The sequence below is a fragment of the Lepisma saccharinum genome, chromosome 1 (assembly GCF_977018435.1).
Source record: "Lepisma saccharinum chromosome 1, izLepSacc3.1, whole genome shotgun sequence".
Classification (NCBI taxonomy): domain Eukaryota; kingdom Metazoa; phylum Arthropoda; class Insecta; order Zygentoma; family Lepismatidae; genus Lepisma; species Lepisma saccharinum.
Window position 1 is genome coordinate 43057779 of NC_139229.1, and position 23232 is coordinate 43081010.

Sequence of the window (23232 nt, forward strand, 5' to 3'; positions counted from 1 at the left end):
GTATTGTTTACTATTTCAATAGTCTCGACACAGAGAACTGATAAATTCTAATTCTTTCTGCAGTATTTCAAGCGAAATGTCCTTCAGAATACAGCATTTAACGCACCCTTCTTTGGTGGATTCATTTAAGGATGTCTTCTATAGCCTCTTCGTTCTTATTTCTGGCTTGGAAATACATTACAATATCTTAATGGGTTATCAACCCCTCCTGAACACAGAAAAACGATGCATAACTGGGCCATCAGAGGTTCGTGGTATTAAATCAGTAATTGAAGACTAAAATTGGTAAACGCTGTAAGTGCCACAATAATTCAAACACCGTTTTCCACGTTAAACTGTGAAATGTGCCATGCTTTATAATGTGGTAAACGTGAACTGTGTCTGGTAGCCCTCTAAGTAGTTCAAAGGGCGTGTAAATAGGTCACTAGTGTGAACGTTCTTACTGGCTGATGTGCGGAACGATGCGATTTCCCAACACTTTTGCTTTTGGCACTTACAACGTTTACCACTTTTAGTCCTCAATTATTGTTCTCATCAAAGCATGAAAAAGTACTGGATAATAGAAGGCAGTTTATTTACAATTTTAATTACTTGAAATTTAACAACAATAATTAAATACATAATCTGTCACCGAAAATATTACAATAATTTTCATAATGATATTGATTAGGGCTGAGCCGGTACGATTGGCCGATACCAGCAGTATCGGTAAGTAGCTATCGGTTGAAATTTTCCCACCGATGCCATTGTTTTTGATCAGCTAGAAGCGCAGGTTCCTTTTCAAAGGTTCGTTTACCTTTTGCACTTTACCTTTGCCTTTGAAAAAAAATTGAACATATTTGTGCATTTGTTAAACGAACATGGATTCAAGTTTTCGTGAACATCAGTACATGACAAAGATCCATACGCAGATAAGACTCCCAGTCAAATCTCTTGCAAATCAAGAGTAACGTGAAATTATTTCCGTACGAGTTCATTGCTTCTATTTCGAAGTGTATCAGGCTTTGTTCGTACGGGTGCGTTCTCGTGTTAATAGAGGACTAAAAGTGGTAAACGTTGTAAGTGCCAAAAGCGAAAGTGTTGGGAAATCGCATCGTTCCGCACATCAGCCCGTAAGAACGTTCACACTAGTGACCTTTTTACACGCCCTTTGAACTACTTAGAGGGCCACCAGCCACATTTCACGTTTACCACATTATCAAGCATGCACAGTTCACAGTTTAACGTGGAAAACGGTGTTTGAATTATTGTGGCACTTACAGCATTTACCAATCTTAGTCTTCAATAATAACCCCAATGATGTCCCGGTAATAAACGAGACATCTGTAGTGTACAGGAACATTTTGATTAGGGATACATTCACAAATCCTGCGCTCTTTATTTGGGGTTTGTACACCCAACGGCGAAATAAACAGTAGGCGAATTGTCCACCACCATTTTCAATCTGTCTGTATTACACAATGTGATGGCAATTAATTGAAATAATGACATCAATAAGCAGAGAACAATGTCTGCTTCGAATCAACATAGTTTCAGTCCTTAAAACAACACAGGATGTAGAATATAAAAGTAATGAAAATACGCGGTGTTGTGGACAATTTGCATACCATTATCTTTGCCGTTGACTGTACGTACTATCTCTCTTTAGGGACTTCCCGCAGTCAATAGATCATCTCCCGTAAAAATGGTGGACGAGTACGTAGCATACTCTTGGAAATTCAAATACCTGGGCTAATCCCCCTTTGTTATCAACATCTCATGTTTGCCCACGAGACGAGACGAGACGAGACTTTGGTCTGTCCCGTCCCGTCTCGTGAAAATGCTGTCTCGTCTCGAAAATATTCGTTTGTCCCGTCTCGTGTCCCGTCTCGAAGGGTTCTGTCTCGTCTCGTCCCGTCTCGTTTTGTCCCGTCTCGTCTAGTAAAAGTGATCCGGGATATCATGCCAACAAAAGTCAAAAGTAGCAGAAACCCGAAATATTTTTCCGGAAAGTGGGATAAAGCTCCAAATATTTTACCCACTGCGTGGTGAGAATAAATAAGGTTCGTCAATCATGAGGACATTAATATTAAAAATGCAGTTTGTTGGTTACTGATTGCTAGGTATCTTATGAAATCTACTTTGTGGTTTTTCTCGCTTCATACAACTGTCTATCCATCGTACATTTATACCAAGTTTGTTAGAACCTGTCCCGTTTTCCGCGCTAGCGATCGCTCGACAGTTTTGGTGCCAATGAGAAACGAGAAAAAAGTCGTCTGCTGGGCAGCGAGGAGCGAATGGAAGCCAGAAGAGAGGAGGTTACGTAGACGTTGTTGCCACGTTGCGTATTTTAATTTGCTGCCTGGCTTTGGCTTTCCCCACTACGGAGTTCAGGCGGTCTTCAGCAGCAACACCGCTTGGTTTATGCTAGAAAAGCCAGCGATCAGCTACCGCGGGAAGCCGGACAGGTTGTAACAAACACGGTATAAGTGAGTGCTCTTTTTCATTACTGCTATACCTTTTGGAAGTCTTGAAATGTTTTCCAATAGACCTTCTTTCTTTCTAAATGTCGAACTTCCCTGCACTATGAAAATGTACATTTTTTCTTTAAATTCTAAGCTTGGCGCTGGGGAGCAACAAAAAAGTTTTTAAATGTGTAGTACGAACACAAAAGACTATTTAAAATTTCAATATTTAGTATATTACAAATAGAAAGCATTTATTGTTCTTAATATTGTTAAACATCTTCTATGACATAAGTTTCAAAAAGTGTTTCTTTGTGATATTGTGCTGTTTCTTATGCCCAGCTTATGACGCACATACTTCTTTGTTTTCCCTTTAGCCTCTAAGTCCGGTACCACCACCGCTTGATCTAATTTATCCTTCGGCGGGCACGCATCTATAAATATATGTCGGGGGAGGGTGTCTGAGCCAAGTGTTTCAGAAAAAATTATAATAATAACATTAACGACAACAATTAAGCAAATGTTTAAATTAATGCATTAATATAATTCATAGGTCTATTCACTTGAATATGTAAATTAATCAATTCTATTATTGTTATTGCATGACATGTTACAAAGATGGTAGAAGAATAGTAATATAACAGCACGAATATTAGCTAATATCTAGCTTACGTGTAGTTAAGATCGTCAAAATCTGCATAAAAACAGCTGTCCTGGCAAGAAAATTAATGTCAAAAAAGGTGATGAATTGAATATTTGCTGAATAACAAAAAAGGATGTTACATCCAGTTGACGAAAAATAAAGTTCCTGATTAATATTTTATGCTCATTATTATAAGTAGTAGCGTACATAAAACTTCATTGATACTGTCATTCAAAGCAGTATGATCCCAATAGAATCCTTGTTTTCTAGTAAGTTCGGCAGGAATATGTAACCCTCGATTATGCTAAACAAATATATTTTTTGTTTAGCTAGACAAGGCCCCAGGAGGATGCAAGAAGCCTTTCCTGCAAAAGTGTATGTTTTACGAAGCGAAGAAACGTGACAAAACCACCATGTATGGAAGGCAAACCTGCATTAAGTTTATATCGCACGTTTACAGAGCCGTGCCTCCTGAAGTTATAAGAATCCCAACTTCAATAATTCTTTTAGACATGCTATAGTTGAAAAAAAATATGTTTAGATGCACCCAAAGTGCATCATTATCAGATTATGCATATAACGTGTTATTGGAATCAACATATTTGTGTAAATTGGGTGCCTCCCCGATGGCGTAGTAATAACGTCGAGGTCTTGTAATGAAGGGTCCTCGCGTCGATACTCAATGGAGGCACAAAGTGGATCGGATCGCACTTTAAACTGTAGGTCGGCTCGCGATTTAGCCTATTTGCGAATCAAGTGGACTTAAAAAAAAATCAACCTTAAGAATATTAGAATAAACTAATTCACCCGCAGGTAAGTCAAATTTCACATATCCTTCTTCATCTTCGTTCATAGACTTCCTGCAATACTCTTGTGTTGCATCCCACCAGGTGCGAAAAATGTGAAGTTATTATTTCCCCGTACTGCGTTATTTCTTTTCATAACAGTAAGGCTAAATTCTCGTTTTATCTGAACTTTTAAAAAATGTGCAAAATACGTCTCTATCTTTAAACAACCACCCTTTCCCATGTATGTGTAAAATAATCCCACTCTGTCTCAGAAAACCTCTTCCTAAGATCAAATGAAGGAAACAACTCTCAAGTCTCAACAATTATAATTTTTTGCTTAAACTTCCTATCATTTATACAAACAGTAGCACATATCACGTCCTTTGGTGCAACACTGTCAACAGCTAATGTTACTTTCCTCGTCCTAATAAATTTACTTCCAACCAGTGACGGCGCCAGGGAAATTTGACTGGGGGGGGGGGGAGCCTGGCAACAAAATATTGTAAGGGGGCAGTCACATTAAAACGCCCGAAAACACTACACATATATATACTTATATAATAATAATAATAATAATAATTATTATTATTATTATATTCATGTATGGTGTTTTGTGTGTGTCTTTTATTTAGAGTGGACGTTTACTGCCTAAATTTACTTCTTGATTACGAGTTTATCTCCACATGATTCATTTTAATAAAGATTTTAATTCTTTTTTATTGGTAAGTTGCGTTGTCTCTAGTGGCCTATTTCAGTATTGAAAGACATTCATAATTTTATAATTCATCGTCTTTCTTGAGATGAAACTACTGATATAAATATTTAAGTTATAAGATAATAATATAAATGATAAAAATAATGCTTCTAAGAGTTTAATTTTCTTGCAAAATAAACGTGACGATGGAAGAAATGAATCTTCTTAAGTATTAGAAACAATGTGAGGCACTTAGTGAAGTGCAATTCTCCTGTAGGATAAATCTGCTCTATGTTCTTTGGAGAACACATTGCGCACCTTTGGTACGTCCAGGACTTGACATTTCTTCTCAATGGCAAGAACAGCCAAATGAGGGAGTTTGCATCCAGCATCCTGTTTCGAGCAAGCCTTTTCAAAGATTTTAAGGACAACCATCTTCGTATCGCTGAAGAGTTTTGGGCAAAATTTCTGTTTCATCTTTCAGGGAAATGTTATCACAGGATAAAAAATCAGACAAAGGTTACAGTTATCTCATAATTCAAGAAATATTCAGACCCTGGCAATACTTACTCTTACTCTACCACTCCAACGTATGTCTGTGCTACCCAATTACAGGCACCTATGGAGTTCGTGGGAAGAAGTTCTTCGATTTTGATATGTACGCGAAAGAGCGAACCTGCATCTAATGATTGAAGAGTGGCAAATCCTAATAAGCGTTCTTTTACCTCCCCGCGATATGTTTTGAATCGAATTTAAGTGTAATTTGCATTTTAAGGTTCACGTTCAATACATTTCCAAATAATATCCCCTCATTAGCTTCAAGAGTATCGAAGAAATTCCCTTTGTTACGGTTTCCTCAGACTCATCATCTCGAAATTCAAGACCCTGAATAGTAAGAAACCGATGAATCCACAACAACTGACATGTAGTGTCGGTTTTTCTTCCATCACCTTTGGTCCCGGGTTGGATACCCAGTGGAGGCACTTTAAACTATAAGTCCAGTCCCGATTAGCCTTACTGTGCATAAAGTGGACTTCTAACGCCAAATCAACCAACCAACCAAATCTTGAATCAACTTTGAATGCCTTTTAATAATTAGCGTTGTCACTAACGACCACGATTAGAATAATTTGCCCGTACAACAGATGATGTCTTGTGGTCCTGAAAATATTCGTGATGTTTTAAAATCATCCACATTCAACACTTTTTCCCAGTTCTTAAGACTGGTTAAAACTTAGGTTAATCTCGGCTATTACAGGACATAAATGAATGAGAAATCACCTATGCCCAGGTCGGCGCTCGAATCTTTGACGAAGCAAATTAATATTTGTTAATCAAGTTGGTATTATAAGCAGGAAAGTGATATCATGCAGAATACACCACTTTGAAAAGGTGAAAATCGTCATACTCTTATAAATGAACTCTCTTATTATTCGATATTTAATTAACTTCAGTTGGGGGGCGAAGTGTCTGACATGGGGCGTCCCCCTGCCCCTCTGGCGTCGTCACTGCTTCCAACCCTCTAATAACTTCGCTGCTGATAGCCTCACCTTCGAAATGGAAGCTTGTTCATTCAAAGTCTGCCGTTTTCCTTTTCTCCTTCTCTTAGTCTTGCTTATATCTTGGACTCCTTAATAACTTCCCAACAACTCCTTATCAATTTGTACTGCCATGTTTCCTACAATGCTTTTCCTACTTCCTAATAACAATCACTTCTGTACACCCTTTGATGTGAAAAATAAATAATAAAAATAAATCATATCCGTCGGTCCGTTTATCTTTCCAACCTATAGAGCTGAGACTATTTTTACAAGATAAACCTCGGACGCAGACATTCCACGATCTTTTGGCCCTTACTTCCACCTTCTCTACCTACCCTTTTACTTGATGTTATTCAGAATTGTATTAGTATCTGGAGTACTATCGTAACATAAAGTTATTAACCTGGAATATTTTTTTTTTAAAAAAAATGGGGAGTAACGCTGTGTTTCGAAAGAGTATAGGAAATAAGTTTAGGTATTCATTCATGCCTCTCTCTAGAATAGTCTTCTTATTTTGACTTAATACACGCTTATCAACGTTTCTGATTGAAATACTTTATTCCAAGCAAACAAGTATTTGAAACTGATTAAAAATTTTGCTTTTATTTTTTCGAGACATTCGAGACGAGACGGGACATGTCCCGTCCCGTGAGCAACACTATTTGCAACAGATTTCCCGTGTTGGCAACAGAAATTTTGTTTGTTTTGTTTTCCAATACAACTAGTGACTCTCTCTGCTGCTGTTAATGTATTCTTTGGACTCAATTAATAACCCTGATTTGTCCATTTAGTAAAATGGGCAGGGTTGCCAGAGGATTGCATATATGGGATTGTCCCCTTTTTTAAAGAAATGTCCCGGAGAGGGGAGTTCCTTAGGCTGCATCTTCTTTCTTCTTAGAGTGGATCGCTGCTACCACCTTCAATGGTACTACATATCTTGTATTCGTCTACAGCCGTTTAATGTCAAATTCATAGCTGGTTCAATTCATTTCACATCACTTCACTTCACGGTCCCCTTGCTTCCTCGTTGGGATGTAATATATAAACTTCCTTCTATTTATAGCGGAAGGGCCCTGTTCGTAGAACCTAAGCTCTCCTCCCTACTGTGCCCCTTTCATACTTCTCTGGGTGTCCTCTTCTGAGTTTTTGGTACTTAGTCTTCTGCTACGACGTCTCTTGTTTGTTTCCATGTGACTCAGGGCCAGAGTTGTCAATCCAGCTGTATCGTTGTTCGTAAATCTATTGTTTGATCTCATCCTTCCTAGATATCAGTTCTGCAAGCTTGTTTACTGTCTGTAAGATTCCTGGTTCACTAATTCTGCCTTGAAGGTTGACGTTGCACAAACTCCGTCTAAGCCTTAGAATATGTTCTTCTGTGTGTTTCCTGCAGTGCAGTAGAGCATGTTCAGGGGCATCTTCTAGTTTACATGCTTGACACTCAACTGTCTTATTAAGTCCGAATCTCTTTAAATATGTATTGCAAGCTCCGTGACCAGAGATGAAGTGTGTCAAGCCTTTGGCTGGAAGGAATACCTTGCTGTCAGCTCTATGCCTAACGTCTCGTATGTATTATTTGGTATTGACTGAACCGTGATACTGGGTCCACTCTTCTCGCCACCGATCCCAGAGATACAGGTCAATTTTCTTAATGGTTTTTAATTCTACATTTAAAAGGTCTTTGCCCCAGCTAGAGCTGTCATTGAGGCTGGTCCTCAATGCTTCCAATATTCTTAATAGGACGTTGCGCTGGGCAGCTCTAAAAATGTTCTTGATCTGTTGCTGTTTCACCAGAGTTGCCCATGTGGAAGCTGCGGAGCAAACTATTGCAATTGCTTGGTAGTATAGCATGGAGATCTTGTATGGAAGCTTTTCTGCTGTATTACTCATTCTTAATATATTGTGTAATGTCGCTTTAGCTTTTGCAGTAACCTCAGCCACGTGTCTTCTCAATCTCATCTGTGATTCAATATGTAACCCAGATATTTAATTATCTCAGTGTTTGAGATATGGAATTATGCAAACTGAATAGTTGGTGTCCTGAGTAATTTTCTTTTAGGAGAATTTGAAGGGTTTGATCTCTAGTAACTGTCATCCTAGATTCCTCTGTCCATTCCTTAACCACCTTCATGTCGTTGTTAGCTCTCCTCTTCAACTCCTTCCGATTATTGTCTTCAAAGAGGATGATCATAATCATAAGCCGTTACTTATAAGACATCCTGGTTCTGGTCTAACTCTTGTAGAAGAAGTTCGACGTTAAGATTCCAGAGAAGGGGTCCCAGGGCAGAGCCCTGGGAACAGCCCTTGTTAAGTCTCATGTTTGTCTTTCTTTTACCATATGTATAATATGCTGATATGTTGTATAAATAATCTTGAATGAGGGTATAGAGTGGTTTTGTCATGTCAAGGTCCCTCAATATCTTAAGCACGAAGGGCCATCATAAGTTGTCACACGTCCCCCTGATATCACGTGATATTCCCAAGACGTACTTATGCTGGTTCCTTTGGACTGTACATATAACTTCATATGTAAACCTTGAAGCATCAAGAAGCTGACGACAGAATCCCGGGTCACTGTCACTCGTGGTTACTCTGTGAGCAGTGCTTGAAGGTGAACGTCCACAATCGTGTTGCGTAAAATGGCAAATATGAAACTCGAGCAGCGCATTAACCTCAAATTCCTGGTGGAATTGAAAAAATCACGAAGTGAGTGTGTGAAACTGTTGTAGGAGGGCGTTCATGTGCGTGTGTGTGTGAATGGCACAAACGCTTCGCCGAGGGACACGAGGACGTTGAAGACGATGAAGTACAGGGTCGCCCTGTCACGGTTACAACGGAAGAAAATGTGGCAAAAATTATTGATATTGTTCCGAACGATCGTCGAGTCAACATTCGAATGATAGCAGACATGGTGGGCATCGATAAATAGTAAGTTGACACTCATTCTGCGATTTCTTTAATTTCACCAGGAATTTGAGGTTAATGAGCTGCTCGAGTATCAAATTTACCACTTTACGGCAACATAATTGCGGACCTCCACCTTCAAGCACTGCTCACAGACTAACTACGAGTGACAGTGACCTGGGGTTCAGTCGTCAGCTTCTCAAAGCTTCAAGGCTGCTTCCTGAGCTTGCGCTCCCCTCTGCTGCACGTATACTTCCGACATAGTTGCCAGTCTCGCTTCTTTTAGGCAGACCTCGTGTATGTATATGTATGGTGATTATGAAGTCTCGATCCATTTTTGTGATAAACAGGCTTGAGATTAGAATAAATGTATTGAGCGAACTCCCGAGTACATGGTAACGCATAATCAGCACTGAAAGAAACAATATCGGACATGGTAAATGGTGTACAGAAGAAAATATATAAGAGTGTCCACTCAACGTACTTCCGCATGAGATCCCTGCATGTCTACATATGAATCCCAACAACGAGCCGTTTCAACAAACACCTTTGAGATCATTGCCAGTGTCATATTGAGCACAGCGAGGTGATTTTCACCCTGTATACCTGTGACTTGATGTAGTTCCATGCAACCCAATGCGCGATAGGTGTGAGATCCGGAGATCGTCGTGCCCATATGTGTCGTGATCCCCTACCAAACAACCTATTTGGAAACGTAGCATCCAAGTACACACGAACAGTCTTTGCACAGCGAGGTGGGGCTTCATCCTGTTGGAAAACCACGGTTTCCAAGATGCCATTTGTGGTTGGAGAAACAACTGCAGCATATCGAGATACGCATTACCTGTCAGTGTGTGAAGAAAAACGGGCCGTATACTTTGGACTTTGTGATACCGAACCACACATTAACTTTGTGGGTGTTTCGTTCCAATTGCAGTTCTTAATTGGCCAACACTCTGAAGTTGTGACGGTCGACAATTCCACACGGGTGGAGTGTGGCTTCATCATAAAACAACACATGTTCAGTCCTCCACTGCCTGTAACAGCTCTGCACACATTGTTTCGGGATTAGCATAGTCATCTTGTTCACCACCTGAAGGTTGTATGATCGTTTTTAGGGTGTAATGCAGTATCTTCCACACAGTCGGATGTGGTAACAACAGCTCCCGGCTTAACCTTATCCATGGTGCTTTTGAGCTTCTGGAGATGGTATCATCTACCCGCTGCACGGTTTCGGCTACTACGCTGGGCCTTTCTGAACGTTTTACATCGTTCGCTTGAATTTTTGAACCAATAGCCTGATATTAGCCCTGATTGGAGCTGGTTTGTGATTGCCTTCCCAACGTTGCCTGGACGTCTTTGAAGCTAAATCACCGCAAACATCAAGAATGGATCGAAACTTTATAATCACCCTATATGCATGTATACACACGCGCGCGCGCATACATATTCTCACATATCCACAGTTCCTATTTAATCAAATGCCATCTGGAAGATGTAACCCCCAGAACGAATTGGTCTCCAAATTGAACTGAAAATGCCTTTCCAACAATAAATTTGTATGTCGCCGGAGTCCTATTCACAAATTGGAAAAAAAATTAGGGATCAGCATCCTTAAAAGAAAAAGACTGCTACTGTTACGGTAAAATTAGCATCTCCAGGATGCAATCCTACCTGTACCCTACTGATCGTGATTGACAAGTGGTCTAGTAGATCTATCATGGAACGATATTGCTATATTGGCTACCTTCTGTAAAAGGAGAAAATTTCTCTGTTGAAGGAAATAAATAAATAAATATTTGAAGGTTCAAATACGATTACATTTCTTTCCAGTTCTGTCCCTTGCTGTGCTGGTTCGAGGCTTCACCGTCCATGCTCACATAATCTCCTACCTCATGCTTCTCTGGAGTGTCTTCTTCGTAAGTAGCCACAAAAACATTATTAGAATGACCACCTGAGCGCTAGTGTCGCTTCCAATATGGCCGCTGTATGTAGGATACATCCTTGTTTACAATCGGTTAGTAGGAGGTAGTAGTGGCGGGTAGTCATTGAAGTTATAAGATATTGCGAAAACCATGTGAATACCAGGAACTATAACGAAGGTAAAGCTGTGCTGAGAACGAAGCATTTAATTGTTATCTGCGAAACTAACAGAAAACGCAAACGAAACGACATATACGCACTGGTCCTTCAAATCAGTGCTATATCATCTGCACCTCATTTTGTAACTGTGGCTCTCGGAAATGATTTGAAAATAAAGCAACTGTCCATGTCAAATCATTCAGAATTTTGTGTGACCCACCATTCCCGATTTTGATGCAATTCGGTATACTTATAGAACTTTTAATGCTGATTACAAAAATGACATTTTTTTTAGATTGCTCAAGGGGTTCAGAAGTTAAGTGTTTTTTTAAATTCTCCATGTACGTCACTTGCGGCTCCACTTTGAATGACACGCATTTCGTTATAAATGATAGTATCTTCCCTCAGGTTTGCCATAAAAACTTCAAGTTTGTTTTGTTTTGTTCAGCTTTCATTTAAATATGGTTTCAGATGAGTGTATCAATAACCATGTGTTTTTATGTATAGTTTCATGTATTTTTTTAGAAAAATAAGAGCGAATTTTGTGCAATGCACCCCCTTCAATTTCCCCCCAATTTTATATGTAGGTAGCTCAGAGTGGGTACTAATGCCTGATGGAAAAATTGGGGATGGTCGGTTCAGAGACAGGATGATAAAAAAATCATTTGCATCAAATGACATTAAAAGTTAATCTTATTAAAATGCTTATGTATTTAGCACAGATCCTGAAGTACAATATGTTTTAAGGTATAATATTCAAAATTTCTGTTCACTATGTGTAAAGGTAACCTGGTGGGGGCATTGAAAGTGGAGCCGCAAGTGACGTACACGGAGAATTTAAAAAGGACGCAACTTCTGAAACCCTTGACCAATCTAAAAAAAAAATCATTTTTGTAATCAGCATTAAAAGTTCTATAACTTTACTGAATTTCATCAAAATCGAATATGGTGGGTGACATGCCCTGGATGAATTGACATGGCATGATCCCTGTGCTTGAAAAACTGGAGAAGAAGAAAATTGAGAACATATCGTTGTAGTTCTTTCTTCAAACAGGCAGGCTGGTTTAATTATAATAATAGAATTCACAATTTAATGACCAAACTATCTTCACTGAAAAAGAACATCATACTGAATGAAACTGTAATATTAGCATGTCCACTTTCATTTTCTGGTTATATTTAAGACATTAATTCATTCTCAAACTATTTTCATCTTCGCACTTAATCTACTTGCGCCTCTTTCAAATTTTATACATAATACATTGTTTATTTGGATGCATTGGGCTAGACACTTCATGGCTTTTCGAAAAAATATTTTATTTATAAAGTACAATTTTAAACTTTATTTTCATGGTAATATATAATCTTCGCAATTTCCTCGCCGCATTTCAGTGTAAACCCCAATAATAGCCAGCCTTCTGCTAATCAATTATGTTTTCCCTGATATATTTACAAATTTCATTTTGTTGATTCCACGGTGTGGATGTACATTAAAACCTTTCACATATTCTCATCCATAAAACTACTTAGAGCCAAAAATTGAACAACAGACGTAACTCTTTCTCACATTCCCACATGCTTTCAACGGCTTCAACACAGCGTAGTGTCCTACACACAGTAGTTCCTGAAATTATCACCAGATGGCATATCGGATAATTTTAATCGTGAACAGTTACTTTTAATGATATGGAGAAGTTTATGGCAAACAATCCTTGACAATATTTTAGGACAAATCAACCTTGCACTCGGCCTAATGATAGATGGTCAATTATCAAGAGTACAATAGTTTAGAATTGACTGTTTTGTAATAACACTGACGCCATAGATTAACTAAAATCTTAGAATTAATGTAGTCACATTTTTAATACACAAAGGGAACATCGAGTTGTATATCAAGCAGCAGTGTGCATACAGTGTACGCATGGACGTTGCGAGGAGGGGGTCGACCCAGCCAATCGCCAACGCACTCCCATGGAAGTTAGCAACTTCGTTTCAAATTAAGTAAAAAGCAAGAAGCTTATTCTTTCGGTAATCAATATTATCAATAAAGTTAAGTTAATTAGTGCTCTAGCGAAAAAGCCAGAGGAAATATTAGTTTGAACCACAGACCTCTAATTATAGACTACAAACGATGCGCATAGCCCTGAGGGTAGAAATATGGCGGAGATGCGCATTAGAGCTTGTTAGGTTTTCATTTTTATGAAGAAATTATTTGTACTCACATGTAGAGTGTAATATGTGGAGTTATATCCTTCTTAGTAAACTAAAAATTTGCATATTTGTGTGGTGCAATGACTCAGAATCTTCAAAATAGTTGTTACAAGTAGAAATATGAAGGTATGACCGCCGCCATGATAGTATCTACCGCCTTCAAAATTTTGGCTTCAAGTTAAAAGGCTCACGTTCCCGGTCTGGTAGCTGTAGGTGTGTGGTTTTAACAATTCATCAGAAACCAGACTGAAAATTCACGGTTGCATATTCTTCAACTTAAACCCAGTAATGCAGTAATCCTTTGATGTGTTTTCATCTTTTGGCGTGATGAGGATTTTTCCCGCTGGAATCCCTGAATTCTTGGAAAACCACGGGATAATCGCGAAGATGAAGATGAGTGATGATATGACGAAATTGATGAAGGAATACTCACGAAGAACACCCACGCCCAGGCCGGGATTCGAACCCGGAACACCTGACGTCGTAGCACCTTCTGGCCAGTAGTGCTATGGTAGTATTGAAGCTGAAGGTATAATTGAGGCGTTGCGGATATAAAGGGCGAACTCGGCAAAGGTCGATATTTTTATTGTTCTATCACAAAGGGTTGTTAAAAGTCCAGGAACCCATAAAATCTAATTGGTTCTATTGGGTTCTGCTGCAGGACCGGAACATTTTTTCTCGCACAATTTAAATTCGGTACAAGTTGCGTATTGTTTGAATACAAAAGGGTTCCTGAAGCGTATTTAAAATCATCCCGAAAAAAAAGTTCCTGGACGGAAATGAAATACTTTAAACATAAAAAGGTTCTTTATGGTCTAGAACGCATCTACAGTTGTTTCTCTCCCGGACGGGAATTAAATTTATTTACAATTTCTGGACCTTTAACAACCCTGGGATAAATGTCCAGGAACCCATAAATTCTAATGGGTTCTATTAGGTTTCGCAACAGGACCGAAACCTCTTTTCTCCCACAGTTTTGATTCGGTCCAAGTTGCGTATTTTCAGGGACTTCGGAACCGGGGGAGCAGGGGAAGCGACTCTCCACTCATCATCGAGGAGGGGCAAGATAGTCTTTTTGCCCCCCCCCAACCCATCCCCGGTCGCGTGCTAAAAATGAGACACTGTTTTTTCCAACTTATGTTTCGTTTTGAGAAAATGGAAAAATATTTTTACACATGTTAAATGACCGCGAACTCGAGTTTTAGCTACCAGCAAGAAATATGTGACAGAAAAATCTACTTCCAGATAAGAATCACAGCCACGTCTCAGCAAATCAAGCATACGGTGGAATTATCCCCCTAGGAATTCGAAGCTTCAGTTTCCAGTTTCCTTCATATCTACCAGGTTTTGTATGTACAGGTGCGGTCGGTGTGAAACAATAAGACCAGCGTACCCCGATGGGAAGGGGGGGGGGCAGAGAACAGCTTAATTGTAAATATATTATTTTCCATCTACAACTACGTTGCATGGATGCAAAGACTCCGAAGAGGGAGGACAGATGAAGCTTGAGTCTTCTAGCTTATAAGTTCAAGGTGGAAAAAAATTCGAGACGAATGCGAGAGGACGCGGAGGTCTAGTCGGTAGGGTGTCTGGCTGTCACGCGGAAAGCCGAGTTCAATTCCCGGGGTGGGTGATCTAAGGTCGGAATACGGCCTTTTCCCAGCATAAAGCTGCTCCGAGGCTCCCCTAGCCTCAAAGGAGTAAAGGCAGCTGGAGCGTGGTGCTGATCAAATCACCTCCAAAATGTCCGATATCGAGAATGTGTGGGCCTTACCCCCACATTTCGTAAATGTGTCTTCATGGCACGGTGCCTTATGCACGGGTAAAAAAACTCACACGTGAACATAAGAATGAATGGTGTTACCTCTCTCTGAGGTCTAAAACTAAGCCATCAGCCCTCAACATAACGTTTAAAACAAACAGTAAACTTTAAAATATCGAAATGGCCAAGAAACAAACGTTCCTTCTTTGGTTGTTCTGCCTCTACCCACAAATGCTTTCGTTATTGCCTGATGTGAAGAATCAACAGAGGAGGGGCAAGGTTGAATTCTTGCTCCCCTTCTCACCACACCCCCAACCCCAGTCACTCCCTAAAAATGAGACTACATCTATTTCAACTTATCTTGGTTTTGAATAATATTTTGAAAAATATTTTAACACTAGATTTGTGAACGTTCACTCAAGTTTCCGTTAATAGCAGGAAGCATCTCTGCAAATCAAGTATCCCCGAAGGAATTCGCTGCTCCTATTTCCAGTTTTGCTTAGAAGCTCGCATATAACAATGCATCGGGTTAGAGGGAAAGGAGACATTTTAACTTTAAATTTTCCGGTGCAGTTTCTGAACACGACCTTTCTTTAAGGACCCCTTGCTGTCAAAAAGGTCATAGAAAAGGCGCATTCAAGTCTAAGCTAATCTCCCCTTCCTTTCCAAGTGTAAACTTGGTCAGACGACACAGTTATTGTTCAGAGTAGAACAACTGCAGAACGCGTGTTTCGGCATTTACTCTGGAAATTGTAGTGATGAGTTTGGATTTCTAAACACACCAAGCGATATACCTGTGCACATGTACATGTAAATCATTTGCAGAAAGTACACCGACTGCCAGGTCGCGTCGGAAGATCACTGCACTGCACGTAGTCGCCTGATATAAAATCCAATGACTGGTAATCTTTACTTCTCTCCTTACGTTTCTTTAGTAATTTATATTTTCTGTGTGAAAGGGCAGAAAAAGGCGATACCAGAGACAGACAAGTATCGTCTCGATATATCATCTGCCCTTTCGGGTTTTAACGCTGCAAACTTTGGAGTGTATGAACCACCTCGTCTGGTGGGAAGTGAGGATCATTTATTCCTTCCTTTATTCATTTAGGTGGCAAGGTCGAGGCATGATCGATATTTTAGACCTCTCGGGGGTGAGAGGGGGCGATCTCCCCTGACGCCTCCAGTCTTGTAAAGTTCAGACTGATTTCATTCAAATTCGTCTAGAATTTCTACCATCCGCTCAAATGTTGCTTTTTTTGAGCTGCTATGATAACAGATCAAAATATCTAATCTAAAGTTATTGGCTTGGCGTGGCGACTTGAGCCATATTTGACACCTCGGCCCTCTCCAACCATGCACTACATTTGAAAGTTTTCGCTGGAACACTTTAGCCTAGAAAATGTTCTAAAATTATTGAGTTTCATTTTTTAATCTCAATCTCTGAATAGGAGTCTGAGATTTGCAAATATCAGAATCTTTTTTTGGGGGCCATTTTTTACGCCTTTTCAGAAGCAGAAATGTCTTATATGTTAAATTTTAAAAATATAGCGCCTACAAAATAAAATATACCATATTGTCTCAATCTCATCGACTACCTTCGCGATAAGCCAAAAATGGCAGAAAAGTGAAGTAAAATAAACTAAATCTATTATTTCTTTCTAACTCTCATTAATGTAGCTAATTCTTATTTAGTATGCGACGTTTTTGTACAAATTATTCTACGATTTATAAAATGATGAAATGGTACATGAGAACACGGGCGACTTTCTTTACAACACATCGATCAGAAAGTTTCAGAAACACGGATATTTTCTCAATACAGTAGTGTAATTGGTGATAATATAAACTCGAGAAAGTATGAGCCCCTCTCAGGCAGATTTGGCTACACTTAAAACTAGCTCAAGATGTGCATATGAGCTTATTGCTCAAGTGTGGTACTCTGTCTAATCCAAGATTTTTGTAAAAATGCCCTCGGGAATTTCCCGTGAAAGTATGACCCCCCTCAGATTGATTTGCCTACACTTACAAAAGCTACATCTGTGAGATTGTTGTCCATAAGCTTGTCAAAAATATGCCCCTCTTGATATTGTTATGGCTACACTTAAAACTAGGGCAAAGAGCTACCCACATACACACGCACCCACCCACACCCACACATATTTACTTCCGGTCCACTTCCGGTCATTTCTGGTCACTTCCGGTCACTTCCGGTCACTTCCGGTCCACTTCCGGTTTAAGTTCAGAGAATTAATATGCAGAGGCCTTCTAGAATTGCTCTGTGACTCTCTCATTTCTTACATCATAAACATATGATTTTTCACCTATAAGAATAACACTATATATGGTGTCATCAGGGAGTGTATCGTGGAATTCACAGATAATTTTAATGTTTGTCCTGTCATTAACCACAACTTGTTTCCTTTTTGAAGTATTGATGACAAACATGGGTCTCTGTGCTTTGAATTCATCTGGTGTGTAATACATGTCAGTTTTGCCAGTAGTGACCCTTTTGTATGCTGTAAATGCCTCGTATAATTTGAGGAAATCATCCTTGGACATGTTTAAATTATAATTTTCTCTAGGAAACACCTTATTTCTGCCATTTTTAAGATATATGTTCTTGATGTTGCAGTTATCAAATTTACTTGAATTTTTTTCCTGATTATTGTGTCTTCCAGTCTGAAACAGTACCACCACAAAATCTGGCATGTCATATTGTATACTGGAGAATGAATTTGTAGCATCAAATTCATAATAGCTACCAGTGGCAGGCTTCTGCACACATTGATATGTATAAAATTGTAAAGGCACCTGTGGATTTTTTAGGATATCTGCTTTGTATTTAAGAGCATAACTACCTTCATATTCAACAACTGGCATTCTTAACTCCATAGTCTGAATAAGGCACTTGCCATCATCAGGTAGGGTATTAGGCAGAGCTTCCCCAGTAGAAATTAATGTACTGTACCTCATCAAAGCATTATTATCATTAGCAGCTTTTCTAAATGTGATTCTTAAACCACCCTTCCACATAATATCTTTGTAATCTGAGAAGAATCCTGGCAACAGGCGCATAGGAAACAGCACTGTGTGGCTCTTAGATATTATTTTATCACCAGCCTCAAATCCACCTATTTTGTAGTAAGAAGCCTCGGTTTTGGATAATTTTAGTGTGACCAAAGCTGTAGAAGTAATACCAGGGTAATCCACTCTGTTTATAACAACACCATGTTTTCTGATCTCAATTTCAGAGAACAGATGTGGCACAAAATTGTCTACCAATCTTATATTTGAATTTGCCGGATAATCTGTACCATCGAGCTTTACAACATCAAATTTCATGTATAGATCTGCTCTGTGGGGGTGTATAAAGCCATCCCCTACATCAAGATCAACCTCAATCTCTGTGTTGGGTTGATTTAAATTTGCAAAGGTCCTCCTGATTGGGGGGAATGATTGTAGCTCATAACTCTGAATATTTTCCATTTTTTTGTATGTATTTTTATTTAAATATTAATCTCTATGATAGCAGTTGTTGTGGCTCCAGCAAAATCAACTAATTCTTCTTTTTCATTAGTGACCATCAACTCAATGTAATCTATTCTATTATGGCACACAGGAAAATATAATGTTGGGGATGGAGTGTAGATGATGGGCTCCATAAATTCAGAGTTAGGTTTGAATGTTGCAATGATGCCAGTTTGTTTGTGAGTGCCTATGCCATTTGATTTGGTGATCATACCCTCGGCCACATTACAGTGAATATTCAGAGTCTCTATGGCTAAGAATTTAGGTATATTAATAGCAGTGTGTTTGATGGCTGGTTCAAGTTTTGTGTTGTTCTCAAAGCCTAACAGCTCTCCTATAGTACCCAGATCCACTGTTTCTGTAGCAGACACAATCTCTACTCTGTGAGTGACAGAATTTTGAGTTAACACTGTACCTCTGGGTAACTGAGCATTTAGAGTAGACAGATTATACTGCCCTGAAGTGATGACAATGTTTTGATCCCCAACTGCAATCTTGTTGTTGTGGTGTGTAATATTAGGGATCAAGTACATGCCATAAAATGCTCTGAGAGCTATTGTTTTGGGATACACTATATCATCATGTAATCTAAGTTTCAATATTGAATTTTGGCTGGTGAGATGGAATACCCCCATGATGTTTCAGATACCACAGGGCCTTTTGAAAATTTCCAATTGATGGTTTATTTATTTGAGACATATATCTAAGAACAGATAAACACAGATGTCCACAATTAACATCTTTGAAATTTTGAACACGGTCATTATTGTAATAAAGATTAGTTGATTTTAGATATTTTACTAAATTTTCAGGTGGAACACCTCCAAATGAATCAAACACAAATGCCTCATCTTTTAAATATTTAAGATAACAGATCCAGTGAGTGCCCTGATTTTTGTATTTATCCAAATTAACTATGCCACACTCTTTGTTGAGTGGTTGTTCTGGTAAAGAATCAGACATGTACACACCTCTAAAATTTTTGATGCCCAGTGGCTTGATTAAAGCTTCAATATCTTGGTTTGTAAGCGGCTCTTGTTTTTTTTAACTTATTCATGGCTCTCTTAACACCTTTGCCTTGTTTTTCCATGGCTAGATTATGGCGCTTCAATTCATGTAATTCTGCCTTATTCTTCTTGGCATATATTACTGTTTTTGCTATAGCAGCTGATCCCCCAGCCAAGCTCCCAACAGCCCCCAAAGCTGCTAAGATGGCCGGGATAGTAAATATGAAGCCACCCACATGTGATTTTTTCTAGATTGCTGTAATTTTTTTAATTGGGGGGTACTAAGTAACAATTTCATACCATGGCCCTTGGCAAGACAAGAATTTTTTTTCTTGCGCTGCTTTTTGGTTAAAAGACTATCAATAGTTTTGAGAGATTTAAGACCTGCATAAGGTATCTGATACATAACACCCTTGGCCTTCATTGTAGGTTTATTATATATATATATTCACAACCCCCACCCCAGTTTTTGTTTGGTGTTCATAGCTATGGTGGTCCCCAATGCTGCTATTCTCTCACTTAAAGAAGCATCTTTGCTTACAAATCTACCAAATGCAGCCTCTTCTATTTTTTTGTCTGCCACATGTCTCTTGTCAAGATCAGTATGTGTGTTGTATGCTATGTCATGGTCTCTACAAGCAGCATCTAGGTGATTAACACCAGGATCACCTCTGTTTAATCTATGGTCCAATTTTGTACCGGGACCACAATACTGATAGCCTGGAATGTGTAGTTCAAATGGCAGTTTGTTTATGATGTCCTTAACCAGTCCCCGACCCTCAGAGATATTCCAAAATTTGCGGGGTAGAGTATTAATAATTTTTATAAGATATCCAATCCCCTTAGTGTCATTCACTATAAAATTAGACAATTTGGTGCTTATCATGTCCATAATTCCAACCTTTTCATTGTAAAAATTGTGGTTACCAGCATTTTCCTCCCCAGCTATCACCAGCAACCTATCTACAAGTTTCCTGACATCATCAACCCACACAAATTCTTTAGGCAGGGTGTTGTATTGTTTGATTCCACTACCTGTCTTGATCTGTGACCATATGGGCTTGATTAAGTTGTTGTATTTTGCTCCACTGCTAGACTTGACTCTTTTTTGTGTGGGATCATTGTTCTGGTATAGAGCATCTGATTTTATTAATATTTCTTTGTAATGCTCATAATCTTGATCTGTATAGCTGCCAGGTCTCTTCCTAGTCATCAGTTCCCACAATCCAGGTGTTCCGAGATACTTAACAAAACCACCTCTTTCTCCAAGATGAGATTCTGAATATACAATCAGATCATCTCCTATAAATGTTACTCTGAAATTGCCAATTCTATGTATGATGCTACCATCACGCTCTGTGTCAGCATATAAGCCAAAGACCTCATCTTTGTTGTCTTTAGGTGTGCTTAAATATTTTTGAGCAAGAAGACCCAATTCAATAGGATCCTGAGTAGCTTCAATTCTTCTAGGAGCAACAGGACTAGGTGTATGAATACTGGAAAGTGGGGTGATTGGATAATCTAATATGTTCCTTGCAGCTACAGGTACAAGCTCTGTGATCAAATTTTGATTTTGCTCTGTAACAGTTTTGATATTTTTACCTAATTCACTAATAGCATCAATAATAGGCTGTTCTGTTTGCTTGTGTTTTTCATAGATTCCTCGGTTCTCTGATTTCCATTCCTTAAATCTTTTTACAAGATAATCTCTTAATTTAAGATCATCAATGATTGGCCTTTTCATGGTTATTTATATATGTTTCAATGTCTAGAAAATTGTTAATTTTATTTCTGTATTTGCCACTATTGGGTTTCCTTGTCATATCAATTGTCACAAACCCATAGCTGTCCTGGTTCCAGCACCTACTGCAAAACTTATAAAAATCATTGTAGCTCAAGTCCCCACCTACATATTCATCATGTATGTGTTTGAGGTTGGTATGATCTTGATGAAATACACATATAAAATTGCTGTTGTCTCGGATCAGCTGCTTCGGTATTTTAGAAAAAGTCTGTGCCAGGTAGAAGCAATCTATGTTTTTGTGTCGGCCCTGTGTAAAAAAATGTCTAACCTTGTTTTGATTATCCAGTATAATGTCATCAAACACAACAACAGAGTTATCAAGACATTCATGGAGTGGCTTAACATCTGGTTCAAAAGTGGCTATATCCAGTCCATCATATAGCTTCATCAGCTGCTGATATTTTAATTGTTCCAAGCTCTTAGAGAAGACATACAAGTGCCTGTTTTTCCAGTCTAACCAGTTGGGTGCCAATAAAAAATTATCAATCATTAGTGTAGTTTTACCACAAGCCGATGGCCCAACAATAAGACATCTAATATTATCAGGCAGCAGCTTGCCATTTCTCTTAATCTGCTGTTCAGGCTCTGGCAGTCTCTTTATAACATCCCAGGTGTTCATAGTATCACTTTGTCTGCCTCGATCCAGCTGTGTTCTGGGAGTCCTAGCCATTTGACAAGTATCTTGTTGCCTTTTCTGGGGATGATTTTTTCTATGAGATATGTGTCAGGCTGTTTAGTTTTGCTGAGTTCTTCTTCATAGAACCTGCCATTGAGAATTTCAACTCGGTGGTCTTTTATTATATATGTGTTAGGGGTCCCAGGTTTAACTTGAACCACTGTAAATAATTCAGTGCTCCAGTTTCTGGTAAAGCCCCTTTTGAATAAGTGCTTATATTTGCTGATTCTTACTTGATCACCTACCTTGTATTTGGCTTTTCTTGTTGTTGGCTGGTATCTAGGATAATAAACAGTACTGATCAATTTTTGCTCATCAGATGAAGTTACCTCAGAGGGCTTCATGTTGATTGTGGAATGGACCGGGTTGTTATATCTATCTAAAAGTTCTGGTAGGATACTGAGCCATTTATAATTACCTTGAAGGGTGAATTGTTTATACATATGATTTTTTAGGGTTTTGTTGAATCTTTCTACAATAGAGGCCTTGAGATCACTGTAACTCGAGTAATGTTGTATTGACTGGCTTTTAATAAATTGTTGGAACACAGAATTATAAAATTCTTTGCCATTATCTGTTTGCAAATAGCGCGGTGATCTTCCACTCTGATTGATGATTGTCCTGAAGGCTTCTGTAACACATTTTCCAGTCTTGGATTTGAGTGGCACAGCCCAGGCAAATTTTGAAAATGTATCTATGACAGTGAGTAGATACTTGTAGCTCTTGTTGATCTTGTCTAAGTTTTTCAGCTGTCCACTTGCCATCTCAACCAAGTCACACTGCCATAAATCATCTATGCCTTTTGTAACCACTGGCAGTCTCTTATAATTATGTCTGGCTTGTCTGTGTAATTCATCAACAATAATTTGTCTAGACATAGTATGTAAACAAGAATATTGCAACTATAGGGTGTTCAGCAGCTGATACTACAGGATTTTCTAAATATAGTTTGTCTCCTATTTGTATATTAAATTCCAGAGAGCCATCATCTTCAGCATAAGATGTCTCTAATGTATTGGTGTCTGTAAAATCCTCTAACTCTACACTGGTGATTTTCGGCTTGTTGTCAGCATTTGTTATTGATAAGGTAGGGTAGTGGTGTGCCTGTGGTTGTAGCCAATATTTGATCTTGATTGGTCTAAGTGTGCCCC

The 23232-nt window shown here is 38.8% G+C and overlaps 1 protein-coding gene across 5 annotated transcripts in view; it reads left to right on the plus strand.

Annotated features, from left to right (window-relative positions):
* The window catches only part of LOC145990840 (uncharacterized), a 62984-nt gene that overhangs the window by 9359 nt on the left and 30393 nt on the right, over positions 1-23232 (plus strand). For 4 of the 5 annotated variants that reach the window (XM_083126312.1, XM_083126399.1, XM_083126493.1 and 1 more), the window contains one exon: positions 10845-10930. The exons of the other annotated variant lie outside the window; for it this stretch is intronic. In XM_083126312.1, coding sequence (XP_082982438.1) covers positions 10845-10930 — 86 coding nt within the window. The remainder of the gene's footprint in view (positions 1-10844; positions 10931-23232) is intronic. 5 annotated transcript variants of the gene reach the window in all.